The 17,594-nt window shown below is 41.7% G+C and overlaps 1 protein-coding gene across 2 annotated transcripts in view; it reads left to right on the top strand.

The window, feature by feature from the left end:
• UBE2W (ubiquitin conjugating enzyme E2 W) overlaps window positions 1–1,463 on the top strand; it is an 83,238-nt gene extending 81,775 nt beyond the window's left edge. The window contains exon 6 of one of the 2 annotated variants that reach the window (XM_047783735.1): window positions 1,097–1,462. In XM_047783735.1, the coding sequence (XP_047639691.1) occupies window positions 1,097–1,170 (74 nt within the window). In that variant the 3' untranslated portion in view covers window positions 1,171–1,462. Of the gene's footprint in view, window positions 1–1,096 lie in introns of both variants that reach the window. The other variant, XM_047783737.1, reaches the window with a different exon arrangement.
• The last annotated feature ends 16,131 nt before the right edge of the window (window positions 1,464–17,594 follow it).

Genomic DNA, 17,594 nt, shown 5'->3' on the forward strand with positions numbered 1-17,594 from the left:
GAGCATTCCATTAGAGCAGCAGAATACACATTCTTTTTAAATGTGCAAGGAACATTCCCCAGGGTAGATTGCATACTAGGCCACAAAACACATCTTGGTAACTTAACAAAGTTGAAGTCATATTTAGCATCTTTTCCAACCACCAACACTGAGACTAAAAAAAATCAACTACAGGGAAAAAACTGAAAAAACAAACACGTGGAGGCTAAACAATATGCCACCATACAACCAATGAATCACTGAAGAAATCAAAGAAGAAATTAAAAAAAAAAACACCTAGAGACAAATGAAAACAAAATCATGACAATCTAAAATCTATGAGATGTAGCAATACCAGCTGTAAGAGGGAATTTTATCGTGATACAAGCTTGACTCAGGAAACAGGAATACCAGCTGTAAGAGGGAATTTTATCGTGATACAAGCTTGACTCAGGAAACAGGAAAAATCTCAAACAACTTAACCTTACACCTAAGGGAGATAGGGAAAGAAAACATAAAGATCAGAGCAAAAATAAATGAATAGAATAAAAAAGCAATAGAAAAATCAATGAAACTGAGAGCTGTTTCTTCGAAAAGACAAAATTAATAAACCTTTAGCCAGACTCATCAAGAGAAGAAGGGTGAGGGCCCAGATCAATAATGATGTCCTTCTAAGACTAGAGAAGACACAGAGACACAAGCAGGGAGAACATCATGTAATGACTGGGTGGTACATCTACAAGCCGGTGAATACCGAGGATTGCCAAGAACCACCAGAAGATGAAAGAGGCAAGGAAGAAGTCTTTCCTAGCGCCTATGGAAAGAGCATGATTCTACTGACACCTGTCCTTGGACTTCTAGCTCCAGAACTGAGAGAATAAATATCTACTTTGAGCCATCTAGTTTGTGGTCATTTGTTACAGCGGCCCTAGGAAACTCATACATACAATCCATCTCTTTCTTCAAGTCCTGTTTTCTGAAGACACATAGACTTGATCCTAGTCCCTTCTCCAGATGTTTCCAGATGTGTCAAGAACATATTTCTCTTTCAGGAAAACATCTCCCCTGCTGTTTTTCACGTGACACATTTTCAAATCCTTCTGTCATTCTTTTGTAGGGTCAAGATTTTCAAAGATGCTTCGAAGTGCGGTAACCAGAATTGATCTCTACTTCAAATACTCTGAGAGATAAAAGAGGATGGAATGTGCTCTCTGGTTTAGGTCAGAGATTTTCAAGCTGTTTCTCACAGCTCTAGGAATTCCTTGGAGGTACCCCAGGGACACAGCTGAACATTTTTCATGTGAATGTTCTGCATGTGTTTGCATTAGGAGGAGGGGCTTGCTATTTAGAACAAGTTTGAAAAAAACACTGGTTTAGACATTACTTTTAAGTAACACCTAAGATTGAATTAACTTTTTTTGGCAGCCACATGACATATGATTTTGATTGGTAAAAGCTGTATTCTTCATTTTCCTTATATCTGCTTAGGGTTTAAACATTTTTTAAAAATTGTCTGTTTCCAAATAAAATATGTTACTTTTTCCTTTAAGAGTTCATCTTGTTTAGTTCTGTCATTCTATTGAGCATTGTGTTTTTTGTTTTCTTTTTCCATCCTGCAACATGTTCTCGCTCCTTCCTTTTCAATATCAGCTTGAAGCCTTTGTCCTACATCTTTTCAGTATTTAAAACCACAAAGACACGAGGCTACAGCATACAATTTGGTATCTGCAGCTCAGTGCGTTATTAAACTACTCTCTCTATATTTTTCTTTCTTTCTTTTTTGTCTTTTTGTGTTTTCTAGGGCCGCTTCCCGTGGCATATGGAGGTTCCCAGGCTAGGGGTCTAATCGGAGCTGTAGCTGCTGGCCTACACCACAGCCACAGCAACGCGGGATCCAAGCTGTATCTGTGAACTACACCACAGCTCACTGCAATGCCGGATCCTTAACCCACTGAGCAAGGCCAGGGATCGAACCTGCAACCTCATGGCTCCTAGTCGGATTCGTTAACCACTGCTCCACGACAGGAACTCCTATATTTTTCTATTACACATCACTCAGGTCATATTTCTGCATAAATGTGTCAAAGGAGCTGACAGTTATTCTTTTAAAACATTTTTTATTGAAGTATAGTTGATTTACAGTGTTTGTCAATTTCAGCTGTACAGCATAATGACCCAGTCATACATATATATACATTCTTTTTCTCATATTATCTTCCATCATGTTCTATTGCAAGCGATTGGGTATAGTTCCCTGTGCTGTACAGCAGGACCTCATTGCTTATCCGTTCTAAATGTAATAGTTTGAGACACCAGTTATTCTGATGCATCTTGTTCTTGGTGAGTGTATGCTGGTTCCAAATGCTCATTCCTTTTGTTTATATTTGAAGAGTTGAATTTTACATATTGTTTTGCAATTTATTTATTTATTTGTTTATTTCAGGCCCGCACCCGTGGCATATGGAAGTTCCAAGGCTAGGGGTTGAATTGGAGCTATAGCTGCCAGCCACAGCCACAGCCATGGCAGTGCCAGATCCCAGCCACATCTGCAACCTATACTACAGCTCACAGCAACTCTGGATCCTTAACCCCTGAGTGAGACCAGGGATGGAACCCGCATTTTCATGGATACTAGTCGGGTTCATAACCCTCTGAGCCACAATGGGATCTCCCAGAACTATCCTTTTTTAAAATTCAATTTTTGCAATGTTACTAAGATATGATTGCCATATCACCATATAAATTTATAGTGTACAAATGTAATGACTTTATGTGCTTACATATATTGTGAAATTATTATCTTAGTAGAGTTAGTTAATACTTCCATCACTTCACATAGTTACCATTTCTTTTTATTTCTTTTTTTTTTTTCAGGACCACCTGCTGCATATGGAAGTTCCCAGGCTAGGGATCAAATTGGAGCTTCAGCCGAGGCCTACACCACAGCCACAGCAACACGTGATCTGAGCCACATCTCCACCTATGCTGCAGCTTGCAGCAGCACCAGATCCTTAACCCACTGAGTGAGGCTGGGATTCGAACCCACACCCTTATAGATACTAGTCGGGTTCTTAACCCGCTAAGCCACAACGGGAACTCCACCATTTCTTTTTTGTGATGAGAACACTTAAGATCTCTCTTAGCAACTTTCTAGGATATAATGTTGTACTAACATGCCTTACATTAGACTCCCAGAATTTATTCATTGTATTGGAAATTTGTACCCCTTGATCACCATCTCCCCATTTTCCTACCTCCAGCCCCTGGCAACCACTATTCTACTCCCTGTTTTCATGAGTACAGCTTTTTTTAGATTCCACATGTGAGTGATCGTATCATATGGTATTTGTCTTTCTCTGCTGACTTATTTTATTTAGCATAATGCTCTCAAGGTCCATCCCTGTTGAAGCAAATGGCAAGATGTCCTTTTTTGTTATGGCCGAAAAATATTTCATTATATATATATATATATATATATCACAATGTTATTCATTCATCTCCTGAGGGACTTTCAGGTTATTTGCACATCTTGGTGAATTGAGTAATGCTACAGTGAACATGGAAGTGCAGATATTGCCTCAAGATCCTAATTTCATTTCCTTGGGATACCCAAAAGTGGGGTTGTGGGATCATATGATAGTTCTATTTTTAATTTTTTGAGGAACCATCATTCTGTGCTCCACAGTACCAGTTTATATTTCCACCAACAGTGCACAAGGGTTGCCTTGTCTCTTGCCACCAACACTCATCTCTTGCCTTATTGTTTTTTTGTTTTGTGAGTGAGGTGGAGGTTGACCACGCCCAAGGTGTGGGATAGTTCTCAGGTCAGGGGTTGAACCCACGCGCAGCAGTGATGCAAGCTGCTGCAGTGATGATGACAGATCCTTAACTTGCTGTGCCACAAGAGAATGCTGCCTTTTTCATAATAATCATTCTAACAGTACAAAGTGATTTCTCATTGTGTTTTTTGCTTTGCATTTCCCTGATTATTAGGGATGTGAAGCATTTTTTCATGTACCTGTTGGCCCTTTGTGTGCCTTCTTTGGAAAAATATTTATTTAGTTCCTCAATCTTAGTATTTATTGCCTTTGATGTTATTGTGAAAAGAACTGCTTTATTTCCTCATATTTTTAAAAAATTGTAGGGCCACACCCTCAACATACAAAGGTTCCCAGGCCAAGAATTGGAATTTAAAAAATTTATTTATTTATTTATTTATTTATTCTCTTTAGTCTTTTGAGGGCCACACCCGAGGCATGTGGAGTTTCCCAGGCTAGGGGTCTAATGGGAGCTGCAGCTGCCAGCCTACACCACAGCTCATGGCAACACCAGATCCTTAACCCACTGAGCGAAGCCAAGGATCGAACCTACAACCTCATAGTTCCTAGTTGGATTCATTTCCAGTGCACCACGACGGGAACTCCCAAGGACTGGTATTGAATCTGAGCCACAGCTGCAACCTCTGCTGCTGCCACAACATACATCTTTTAATCCACTGCACCGGGCTGGGGATTAAACCTGCACCTCTGCAGCAACCCAAGCCCCTGGAGTCAGATTCTTAACTCACAGCAGGAGGAACACCCTTTTTCATGCATTTTTAAAGTGTATAGAAACACACCTGATCTCAATATGTTGAGTTTGGATCCTGTAATTTTATTAAATGTATTGATTATTGCTAACAGGTTCTTTGTGTGTGTGGAGACTTTATAAGATTTTCTATTTATAAGACCATATCATCTTCAAACAAAAATGATTTTACCTCTTTCTTTGCAGTTTAGATGCCCTTTATTTCTTTTTCTTACCTGGTTGCTCTTTAGGACTTCCAGTTCTATATGGAATAGGAGTGGTGAGAGGGGCACACTCGTCTTGTTCCTGATCATAGAGGAAAGCCTTTCAAGCTTTTACCACAGAATGTAATTTTAACTGGTAGGCCTGTCATATAGAGCCTTTATTATGTTGAGGTACATTCCTTTCACCCCTCCATATGACAGTTTTTATCATGAAAGGATGTTGTATTTTGTCAAATGCTTTTTCTATATCTATCGAGGTGATCAGATGATTTTTTTCTTTCCTTATGTTAACATGGTGTATTGCATTTATTCATTTACATACATTGAACCATCCTTGCATTCCAGGGAGGAATACTACTTGATCATGGTGTGTGGTCCTTTTCATGTGCTGTTGAACTCAGTTTACTCATATTTACTCAAGAACTTTTATATCTGTATATTCATTAGTGATGTTGACCTAAAGCTTTATTTCTTGCAGTGTCCTGTTTTGGTATCAGGGTGGTATGAGCCTTGTAAAATGAGTTTGGGCGTGTTCCCGCTTCACTTTTTTTAAAGGTTTTGAGAGGATCAGCATTCATTCTTTAATATTATTATTATTCTGCTTTTTAGGGTCCCACCTTCAGCATATGAAGTTTCCCAGGCTAGGGGTTGAGTCCAATCAAAATGGTTGTGACCTATGCCACAGCCATACAACACTGGATCTGAGCCTCGTCTTCGATCTACACCACAGCTCACAGCAACATCAGATCCTTAACTCACTAGTGAGGCCAGGGATCGAACCTGCATCCTCAGAGAGATGGCCTTGGGTTCTTGACCCACTGAGCCACAATGGGAACCTCTTGTTCTTGTTCTTTCTTATTCTATCTTTGTAAAAAAATTTTCATTTTGTTCATCTATTTTGTTGAATTGTCTTTCCGTGTTTTCTCATAGCTCATTTAGCTCCTTTAAAACAGCTATTTTGAATTATCTGTCTAATAAATCACAACTCTCCATGTCTCTGGCCTACATAAGTGGAAGATTACTGTGATCCTTGCTGGCGTGGTGTTTCCTTGGTTTTTCGTGTTTCTTGGTTTGCATTGCTGTCTTGGTATTTGAAGTAGCAATCACTTCCTCCAGTTTTTACTGTCTTTGGTAGAGAAGATACCCTCCATCATCCTTGCCCAGACTCTGAGACTTTCTCAGATCTTCCACGGATATACTTGCTCCAAGCCTCTAGCTCCCAATGGTGGCAGAATTCTTAAGCTTGTGTGCCTTCTCTTAATCCTGCAGCACATCGTGCCAAGGACAGACAGCCTCTCTTTTGTTTCCCCAAAGTTGCAGCTCAAGTTCCAGTTTGTGATCCTTTCCAGGCTTGCAAATTCTGGTGTTTTCTACCTATGCTCACGAGCCGTTTTCCAAAGTTCGCTCTTACCACCACCACTGAGAGTATATGAACAGGGGGCCAGCCATGGTCAGGGCCAGGGCAGGATGGGCTGTGGGTGAGGTATGCGGCGTGCTAGAGGTGCCCATGGGCCCGTTGCGAGGAATCTACTTGTGAGGCATTCTCAGCAGCTCGTGGGCAGGTCTTTTTTGTTTGTTTGGTTTGGGGTTTTTTTTTTTTGTTTTGCTTTGTTTTGTTTTGCTTTTATAGCTGCACCTGCAGCATATGGAAATTACCAGGCTAGGGGTTGAATTGGAGCTACAGCTGCCGGCCTGCACCACAGCCACAGCAACATGGGATCCAAGCCATGTCTGCGACCTACACCACAGCTTGTGGCAACACTGGATCCCCGGCCCACTGATCGAGTCCAGGGATCCAACCCGTATCCTCAGGGATTCGAGTCAGATTAGTTTCTGCTGCACCACAACGGGAACTTCATGGGCAGGCTTCTTGATGGAGTTTCCTATACAAATAGTAGGAACCATGTCCCTTTAATGCCCCAACCCTATCTGCTGTTCTCTCAGCCTCTTCCCACCCCTCAGTCATGAAGCTTAGATGAAGGGAGAGAGAGAATGAGAGCGAAATGGGCCTCTTTGGCAACTTCTCACATAGCTGGAGAAGCCAGGCACTCCATCATACACTCTTACTTTCCCCACAGGAGAAATCACCAGCGGAGATCTCTGCTCTGAGTTGTGCCACCTTGGGGGAGGGGTGATGTGGATAAACTCAAGCTGGTCTGTCCTTCTTCGATGCATCCAAACTCATTTTTTTTTTTTTTTCTCCAGCAGTGCGCTGGACCTTCCCTGCTGGAAACTAGACTTTCACAAAGGTGGTCTTGCCCGTGAGTGAACGTCTAAATCTGTGTTCTCCAGGGATTCCTAGACCATGGCCAAAGGGGCTGGAGCCAGTTCACAGGACACTGCAGGGTCCACAGTAGGAACTGGGGTCTGTAAGCCTATTACCCAGAGCATGGACAGGCCAGATTCCACCTAGGTCCCTTTGCATATGGTGCTAAATCCCGAAGCTCTGACGGGGTCATTTTTGTCCATGGATGAATGCCAAATGGTTGTTGAGAGGGGATATGAATGAAGGAGGAACATCTCATTCTGCCACATTTCTGATGTCACTCCCAAAGTAATTGCAGAAATTGTCCAACATGTACCTCCAGTTACGGGGGTATCTGTGGCACTGGGTTTTATAGGTGCTTGAACAAAGGGCTGGAGCATGAGACTGTATAATGGAGAGTTTATCGCCTGGAAGACAGTCTCTTGGGCTCTGGGTTTTAACACTCTGGCACCTACCCCAGAGCATGGCGCAAACTCCATGACAGTGTGTATGCTAGAAGAAAAGAATAATAGGCTCAAAGAAGTGAGTGTGCTGCCATGGATGTTGTGTGAGGTCAGAAGACTCCCCAGAGGGTGAGATTCCCTGAGGGTCCCGAGGATGACGGATCACAAAGGCCATCATTTGTAAGGTGATGCTGAGAAGGGCACTAGAATCACTAAGAAGTTCAGCGGTGGCTCTCCTCTGTGGACCAGGGCTGGCTGTAGGAGAGGCTGTCCCCACGTTTGGATGATTGCACGGGAACAATGATGGATGGTGGGACAGCAAAGGCTCATAAAGCAGGTGGAGGGGCCTAACTGCTAGCAGTCAGAAGGGTGTGTGGGGTAATTTTTGACATTTATTTATTTATTTATTTATCTATTTACTTATTTTACTGAGAGTTAGTTGACGTCCAATAATATGTAAGTTTTAGGTGTACAACATAGTGATTCCTAATTTTTATTTTTATTTTTTTTTTGACTTTAAAAAAAATTTGGAGCTCCCATCGTGGCGCAGTGGTTAACGAATCCGACTAGGAACCATGAGGTTGCAGGTTCGATCCCTGCCCTTGCTCAGTGGGTTAAGGGTCTGGCGTTGCCGTGTGCTATGGTGTAGGTTGCAGACGTGGCTCGGATCCCGCGTCGCTGTGGCTCTGGCATAGGCTGATGGCTACGGCTCCGATTAGACCCCTGGCCTGGGAATCTCCATATGCCATGGGAGCAGCCCTAGAAATGGCAAAAAGATAAATAAAATAAATAAATAAATAAAATAAAATAAATTTTTTTCAGGGCCTCACCCCATTATGGAGGTTCCCAGGCTAGGGGTCGAATTGGAGCCGTAGCTGCCAGTCTATATACCGCAGCCACAGCAAGCCGTAGCTGCCACCTACACCACAGCTCATGGCAAAGCTGGATCCTTCACCCACTGCAAGACCAGGGATCAAACCTGCGTCCTCATGGATATTAGTCTGATTTGGTTTCAACTGAGCTATCACGGGAACTCTCCTAGTTCTTAATTTTTAAAGGTTATATTCCATTATAAAATAATGGCTATATTCCCTCTGCTGGTACAATATATCCTTGGAGCTTATTTATTTTATACATAGTTTATATCTCTTTATCCCCACCCTTATTTTGCCCATCTCCTTTCCCTCTCCCCACTAGTTTGTTCTCTACAAGTATGCTTCTTATTTTGTTATATTCATCAGTTTGTTTTATCATTTAGATTCCATATATAAGTGATAACATGCGATGTTTGCCTTTTTCCAAGTCCATCCATGTTGTTGCAAATGGCAAAATTTCATTCTTTTTTTATGGCTGAGTAGTATTCCAGTGTGTGTATATGTGTGTGTGTGTGTACACACAACACCTTCTTTATTCATCCATTTGTAACTGGACACTTAGGCTGTTTCCATATCTTGCCTGTTGTAAATAATGCTACTGTGAACATTGGGGTGCTTGTGTCTTTTCAAATTAGAGATATATGCCCAGGAGTAGAAGTGCTGAGTCATATGGTAGTTCTGTTTTTAGTTTTTTGAGGAACCTCCTCACTGTTTTCTGTGGCGGCCACACCAGTTGACATTTTCACCAGCAGTGTACAATGATTCCCTTTTGTTCACACTGTGAGGAGTTTGTTTGTTTGTTTTTGTCTTTTTTCTAGGGCCGCCCTCTCGGCATATGGAGGTTCCCAGGCTAGGGGTCGAATCAGAGCTGTAGCCACCGGCCTACACCACAGCCACAGCAATGCCAGATCCAAGCCGTGTCTGCAACCTACACCACAGCTCACAGCAACACTGGATTCTTCACACACTGGGCGAGGCCAGGGATGGAACCTGCAACCTCATGGTTCCTAGTCAGATTTGTTTCCACTGTGCCACAGCAGGAACTCCTGTTTGTTTGTTTCTATTTAGGCCCACACCTGTAGCATATGGATGTTCTCTGGCTACAGGCTGAATCAGAGCTGTAGCTGAGTCCTACACTGCAGCCACAGCAATTCCAGATCCTAGCAACACCTGCATCTTGAGGCAACACTGGATCCTTAACCCACTGAGCGAGGCCAGGGATTGAACCCAAGTCCTCATGGATACTAGTTGTATTCTTAACCTGCTGAGCACAATAGGAACTCCAAGGAGGTTTTTTGATTTGTTTATTTTTGACTTTTTTTAGGGCTGCACCCGCAGCATATGGAAATTCCCAGGCTGAGCCACAATGGGAACTTCCATTTTACTTATTCATTTTTTGGGGCTGTGCCCAAGGTATGTGGAAGTTCCAGGGCCAGGGATTGAACCTGTACCACAGCAGTGACAACACCAGATCCTTAACCCACTGAGCCACCAGGAAATCCTTAGAATATCTTTCTTTTTTAAGAATCCACAAAAAAAAAAAAAGAATCCACAAATGTCTTTTTAAAAAATTTCATAATTAAAGTATAGTTGATTTACAATGTTCTGGCAAGCACAAACTTCTTTATCCAGCCAAGAAGAAGTAACCAGCGCCCCTTAAAGAACTAAAAGAAGAGAAAGCACTAAGAGTTAGATGAAATATATGAAACAACAGTTTCCAAAACACGACTATCAGGCAAAGAAGGGCAGTGTTCCCGAGAGAATGGAAACAGATGTGGGGACCCTGACATTCACCACAGCTTCCTGCCTGGAGAGCGTTTCCAGGCTGCTGTGCGGGAGGAGGAACCAGATGGAGCCCGGCTGCCCCAACAAAGCTGCACGTCAAGGGAGGCCCCACGTAGTGTTGTCAGGGCAGCACCAGAGAGCAGAAGCAGTGTGGAGAGAGCTCCAGGATGCCCAGGTAGCAGCCAGCGAGTCTGCAGCCTGGGAAGAAATTGTCTGAGGATGGGGAAAGAACCATCCCAAAAGAGCAATGCGCGGAGATCACAACAAAAGCTGGGAAGAGTTTGCGGTCTCACCTGCCAGAGTGGAAAACCCTGTAATTCCTGGGGCTTAGGGTAGAATATTCAGAAGAGCCTTGTCTAAATAGTGCCCAACACACACACACACACACACACACACACCACACATTAGAAGGCAAGAGAGAGCCTTGTCTAAATAGTGCCCCACATGCACACACACACCACACATTAGAAGGCAAGCATCAAGGAGTTCCCCTGGTGGCCTAGTGATGGATTTGGAGTTGGCACTGCTGTGGTTCAGGTTTAGTCCTTGGCCCGGGAACTTCCACATGCCTTGGGCCTGGTCTAAATTAATTAATTAATTAAAAAAGAAGGCCAGCGTCAAGAGGATCAAACTCTTTCCGAGTAACTTAATTGCATTATAGAACAAAGCTCTAGAATATTTATAGAAGTATAGATGTGTGTGTTCTCATTATTCTCATTTTGATGTTCTTGAAGTTACACCTGTAGCTCAAATTTACATGGCCCATATATTTCCTCTGTTCACAAAGCTGAAGAGACTTTCATGAGCTCATCTCTGCCAGCCAGTGACAGAAGAGATAACTTTTTTATATCTCTGTCTCTTCAAGAAAAATTTATAAATGGAGTTCCCATTGTGGCTCAGTGTATGAAACTGACTAGTATCATGAGGATGAAAATTAGATCCCTGGCTTTGCCCGTTGGGTTAAGGATCCAGCGTTGCCATGAGCTGCAGTGTAGCTTGCAGGTGCAGCTCAGATCCTGTATTGCTGTGGTTGTGGCTGTGGCTGTGGCTGTGGTGTAGGCCAGCAACTTCAGCTCTGATTCAACCCCTAGCCTGGGAACTTGCATATGCCACAGGCATGTCCCTAAAAAGAAAAAAGTAAAACTTATAACTTCATTCACTGTAGCATTGCTGAGTGTTAAATCAATTCAACTCAATATCCTTCCAGGAAGATTTGAAATGGACTGGATATGGTTCCCAGGGCTTTACAGCAGGATCTGTACAGTAGAAAATTGACAGAACACTGTAAACCAGCTATAATGGAAAGAAAAAAATTAAAAGAAAAAAAGATTTGGAATGGAGCCAGAATTTATACTTTAGGGGAATAAATCTCTCCCAGATGATTCTGATGCAAAGCCAGGTTTGAGGACGACCGGTTTAACTCACTTCCAAGTTTCTTAGGTTACAAGAAGTGCCTTTTCTCTTTCTTTTCCAGGAGACAGAAGACAAAGTAATTTTCAATGTAACTCATTATCGGGAGTGTAAATACTTGTCAGAGAGAACAAGAGCAAAAATACAAATTTTCATTCTCGCAGAAAGAGAGGCAATTATTGAAACTGCTAACTAAAAATTAATAGGAACTACGATCCCTATTAAATATGGGATTTTAGTGGAAGGAATTGTTTTGAGATCAGTGACAAATCTCCCCAGTCATCAAAAAAGAAATTTCAGATTCTTTTTTTTTCTAATTTTTTTTTTATTTTATTTTTTTAGTTTTTGCTTTTTAGGGCCACACCTGTGGCACATGAAAATTCCCAGGCTAGGGGTCAGATTGGAGCTGCAGCTGCCAGCCTTCACCACAGCTATAGCAACACCAGATCTGAGCCATATCTGTGACCTACACTACAGCTCACAGCAATGCTGATTCCTTAAATCCACTGAAGGAGGCCAGGGATCAAACCCCCATACCTAGGGATAGGTCAGATTCTTTACCTGCTGAGCCACAACAGGAACCCCCAGATTAATGTATTTTTAATGTTTATAAACATCCTTCCCATTTCTCCACTTTTCAAGCTGGACCTGGGCTTTGTACTAGGTCTGTTTAGTTTGCAAGCAAAACTAGTTTAAGCTGGAGTTCCCTGGTGGCTCAGTGGTTTAAGGATCCAGCATTGTCACTCCTGTGGCTTAGGTTGCTATGCCCCCAAACAAACAAACTAGCTTAAGCTATAAGGGATTTATTGGTTTATAAAACCAGACTCCGAGAAGGCACTGGCTTCAGAAAGGCTGAAAGCAGGGCTCAAGGGGAGTAAGAAGGGCTCAGCCTCTGCCTCCCAGCTCTGCCTGGCTTTATTCTACAAATTATCTCCAAATGGTAAGCAGGAGGGTCACTGGCAGCTGTCCTTTCCCAGCCTAACAGCTCCAAGAAAACTGGCATCTCATTCCCAGTCTTTGTATCCCTCTTAGAGCAGACCCTGCTTGGCCTTTTTCAGATCGTATGTCTGCAGCACCCCTCAGTCATCAGTGAGGCTGGGGGTACAGGGGACTTCAGCAGCCTGGGTCTCACACTGCCTCTGTGCCAGTGAGTTTATACCCCCAGGAGGACAACGTGAAATTGGGGAGGAGTTTCCCAGCATGATGAGATGAGGTTGGGACATTTTATTTGTATTTATTTATTCATTTATTTATTTAATTTGCTTTTTAGGGCCGCACTCACGGCATATGGAGATTCCCAGGCTAGGGGTCGGATCAGAACTGCAGTGGCCGGCCTGCACCACAGCCACAGCAACACCAGATCTGAGCCCTGTCTTCAACCTACACCACAGCTTGTGGCAATGCCATATCCTTAACTCACTGAGCGAGGCCAGGGATCGAACCTGCATCCTCAGGGTGGGTTCTTTATCACTGAGCCCCAGTGGGAACTCCCACAAATGTTTTATCTTATGATGAGAACTTTTAAGATTTACTCTCTTAGCAACTTTCAGATACGCAATACAGTATTTACTTTGCTTTTTAAAAAAAAAAATCAGAATATAGTTGATTTACAGTGTTCTGTCAATTTCTGCTGTACAGCATAGTGACCCAGTCATACATACATATACATTCTTTGCTTCATACCATCTTCCATCATGTTATATCCCAGGAGACTGGACACAGTTCCCTGTGATGTACGGTAACACTCCATGGCTTATCCACTCCAAATGTAAGAGTTTGCATCTACCAACCCCAGACTGCCCATCCATCCCACTCCCTCCTCCCTCACCCTACACTACAGTTTATTAACTGCAGTCACCATGCTGTACATGATATCTTTATAACTGGAAGTGTGTACCTTTGGATCCCCTTCACCCATTTTGCCTACGCCCTCCCCCTACCGCCCCCCCCCCGCCACTTCTGGCAATCACTTCTCTGTTTTCTGTATCTATGAGTTCAGCGTTTTGTGTGTGTGTGTTTCCTTTTTTTAGATTTCACATATGTGAGATTGTATGGTGTTCATCTTTCTATATCACTTATTTCACTTAGCCTCATGCCCTCAAGTTCCATCCATGTTGTCACAAATGGCAAGATGTCTTTTTGATGGCTGAATATTATTCCACGGTGTATAGAAACCACATTTTCTTTTTTTTTTGTTTTTGTTTCTTTTTTTTTTGTCTTTTTGCCATTTCTTGGGCCGCTCAGAGCTGCGTCTGCAACCTACACCACAGCTCACGGCAACGCCGGATCGTTAACCCACTGAGCAAGGACAGGGATCGAACCTGCAACCTTATCGTTCCTAGTCGGATTCGTTAACCACTGCACCACGATGGGAACTCCCGAGAAACCACATTTTCTTTAGCCCCCTTTCCCCACATTTCCCCTATGCCCTTTTGAACCTTATCTGTACTTTTTCCCCCCTCTGTTGGAAAGAAAAGAAAATATTTTCTAAGTAATACTTGAATAGTGATGGAAAGCTAATGTTTTTCTCTCTCATTATGTTTGTTGGTACTCAATGTACTCCATTTTCAGAGTATCTCTTCTCACCATTTTCTCAGTTCCAATGTCATTTCTTTTTTTAATTTTTTTTTAAATTTTTGTCTTTTTGCCATTTCTTGGGCCGCTCCTGCGGCATATAGAGGTTCCCAGGCTAGGGGTCGAATCAGAGCTGTAGCCGCCGGCCTACACCACAGCCATAGCAACATGGGATCCGAGCCGCGTCTGCAACCTACACCACAGCTCACGGCAATGCTGGATCCTTAACCCACTGAGCAAGGCCAGAGATCGAACCCACAACCTCATGGTTCCTAGTCGGATTCGTTAACCACTGCGCCACGACAGGAACTCCTCCATTGTCATTTCTTGTTCTTGTTTTCTTTTCTTTTTTATTTTTTTTTTAAGGGCCGCTCCCTCGCCATATGGAGGTTCCCAGGCTAGAGGTGGAACCTGAGCTGTAGCTGCCGGCCTACGCCACAGCCACAGCAACGCCAGATCCAAGCCACATCTGTGACCTACACCACAGCTCTTCCCTTCCTATTTTCTGTATTCCTTCCTTTCTTTTCAAGTTCTTTGTCTACTTGCTTAATGTCTGTCATAGTTTTCCTCCCACCTAGTACATAGTTGGTGCGCAGTACATGGTTTTCAAATGAATGAATGAACTAAAGTAAAAATTTCTCGAAGTTCCTGTTGTGGTTTAGTGTTAAAGAACCTGACTAGTATCCATGAGGATGCGGGTCTGATCCCTGACCTCGCTAGGTGGGTTAATGATCCCATGTTGCCTTGAACTGTGGTCACATATGCGGCTTGGAGCCTGTGTTGCTGTGGCTGTGGTGTAGGCTGGCCTCTGTAGCTCCGATGTGACCTCTAGCCTGGGAACCTCCATATGCCGTGGGTACAGCCCTAAAAAGACAAACTACAAAAAAAAAAAAAAAAAAGAACATGGACATCTTTCCATGTGATACATATACATTTATCTCATGGTAACCAGCTATATCCCATTCTGTAGTTTGAATATACTATAATTTTTACCATCTCCCATTGTCCAGTTAGTTTGCCTGCTGTTTTTTTTTGTCACTGTGAAATAACTGCAGCCCTTTCCATAAATGAATTGTGTTGATGCAATGCTCTAATATAATACTATTAGCCCATCTTATCTTCCTGGTATGACTACTATTTTGAAACTTCTGTTCTTGTAGTCTCTTGCCTCTGAAACTATTTTAAGATTTAATAACTGATATTAAGAATCTGGTTCCACACAGTTTGTAGAGCTGAGCTTCTCAAAGTTGATTCATGGTCCTGTGTCAGTGTGTGAACTATTTGTTAACAGACTATGAAGAAATGAGTAAAGAAATTGAGAATGCACATTTAGAAACTTCAAAGCAATTTGACAGAGTAATGTTTTATATATATATATATATATGTTTAATCCAATAATGAAAATTTGGCTTTGTAGTTTGTATGTGATTGCTTTTTAATTTCATTTTCCTAGTAATTCATTTTTATTGTATTTTACACAAGCCATTATTTTGAAACACACTGTTCTGGAGTGCTTGATAAGTGCTTTATTTATTTCTGATTGCTTTATTCCTGTCTTAATTTGGGAAGTAAGGATATTTTAGAACTTAATGGCTCCCTTTTTTCAACCTCATTTTCAAGCATAAGCATTTCAACTGATTTTACAAATAAGGAATTCTTGGCTTATTTAAGTTTTCCTCTGATTTTAGATTTTCATCTACCTCAAGTTAACTAATGCCTTCTCTATTTCTGTGCTTCCTTTTTCCTAAAGCTTTCCCACATCTTAATTCAAGAAAATAGACTGCAGGCAAGAAAACAGACGCCAAGTCCATTCTTATCCAAAAGTAAAAAGTCATGTTTTTTTGAAAGGAATTGCATAGTTCATTAATATTGTGTTTTCGTTCCATTCTTAGACTCCACTGAGCCTTGCATGGGCTTGAGATACAGTGATTGTTTTAAATAAGAGGTTTTTTTTAATCAAAATAATTTATGTATATAGTATCAAATGTCAACTTACTAAAAGACATAAGAAAAAGCAGTAGTTATCAGCTCCATCTCTTTAAATGTGCCAATACAGCTCCCAGAGGCTATAAATCTCACCTCTTTTAGCTGGGTCTACTCATGTTTATCTCAATGTTTTAAAAAAAATTGAGATGTAATTCACGTACCACAAGATTCACTATTTAAAAATGTGCAGTTCAAGGAGTTCTCTTTTGGCACAGCAAATGAAAGGTCTATCATTGTCACTGCAGCAGCTTGGGTTGTGGCTATGTCCTTCGATCCCTTCGTCATGGGGTGCAGCCAAAAAAAAAAAATAATAAAAAAATTTAAAAAAACAACAACAAAAAAAGTAAAATTCAGTGTTTTTCAATATGTACAACCATCACCGCCATTTAATACCAGAACTTCTTCACTTCAAAAAGAAACCCCACATCCATTAGCAGTCTCTCCATTTTCCCCTGTTTTAATTGGTTTTGTCATTTTGTTGCTGAGTTGTGAGAGCTTTTTTTTTTTTTTAAATATTCTTTATATGAGACCCCGATCAGATCTATGAATTGCAGATATTTCTCTCATTTTGTATGTTTTCTTTTCACTTTATTTTTTTTCCCCCTACGGCCGCACCTGCAGCATATGGAAGTTCCTAGGCTAAAGGTGCAATTGGAGCTGCAGCTGCCGGCCTACACCACAGCCCATAGCAACTCGGGATCCTTAACTCACTGAGTAGGGCCAGGGACCAAACAGGCATCCTCGTGGATACTAGTCAGGTTCTTTTCCACTGAGCCACAATGGGAAATCTTCCTTTTACATTCTTGATAGTGTCCTTAGATTCACAAATGTTTTAAATTTTTTGTTTGTTTTTTGTTTTGTTTTGGCTGTGCCTGAGACATACAAAAATTCCCAGGCCAAGGATTGAACCCTCACCATGTCAGTGACCCAAACCACAGGAGTGACAATTCTGGATCCGTAACCCACTGAACCATCAGGAAACTCCTAAAAGTTTTTAATTTTGATAAAGACCTGTTTATCTACTTTTCCGTTTGTTGCTTCTGATTTTGGTGTCATATTTAAAAAACAATTGCCAGATCCAAGGACACAAATATGTTTCCTTAGAGTTATATAGCTTTAGCTCTTATATTCAAGAATTTGATCTCTGTTTCATTAATTTTTGTATGCTGTATTGATTTTTGTACATGTGAGGTAGGCATTCAGGTTCATTCTTTTTCATGTGGACATTCAAATGATCCCAACACAATTTGTGTGTGTGTGTGTGTTTTATTAAAGTATAGTTGATTTACAATGTTGTACCCCCAAACACCATTTGTTGAAGAGACTATTCTTTCTCCACTGAATGGTCTTGACATTCTTGTTGAATTGACATTGACCACATACATGTACAAATTTATTTCTGGCCTCTCCATTTGATTCCATTGAATTACATCTCTATATATCATTATGCCAGTGACACTATTTTGACACTATAGACTTGTAGTGA

The sequence above is a fragment of the Phacochoerus africanus genome, chromosome 6 (assembly GCF_016906955.1).
Source record: "Phacochoerus africanus isolate WHEZ1 chromosome 6, ROS_Pafr_v1, whole genome shotgun sequence".
NCBI classification, from domain to species: domain Eukaryota; kingdom Metazoa; phylum Chordata; class Mammalia; order Artiodactyla; family Suidae; genus Phacochoerus; species Phacochoerus africanus.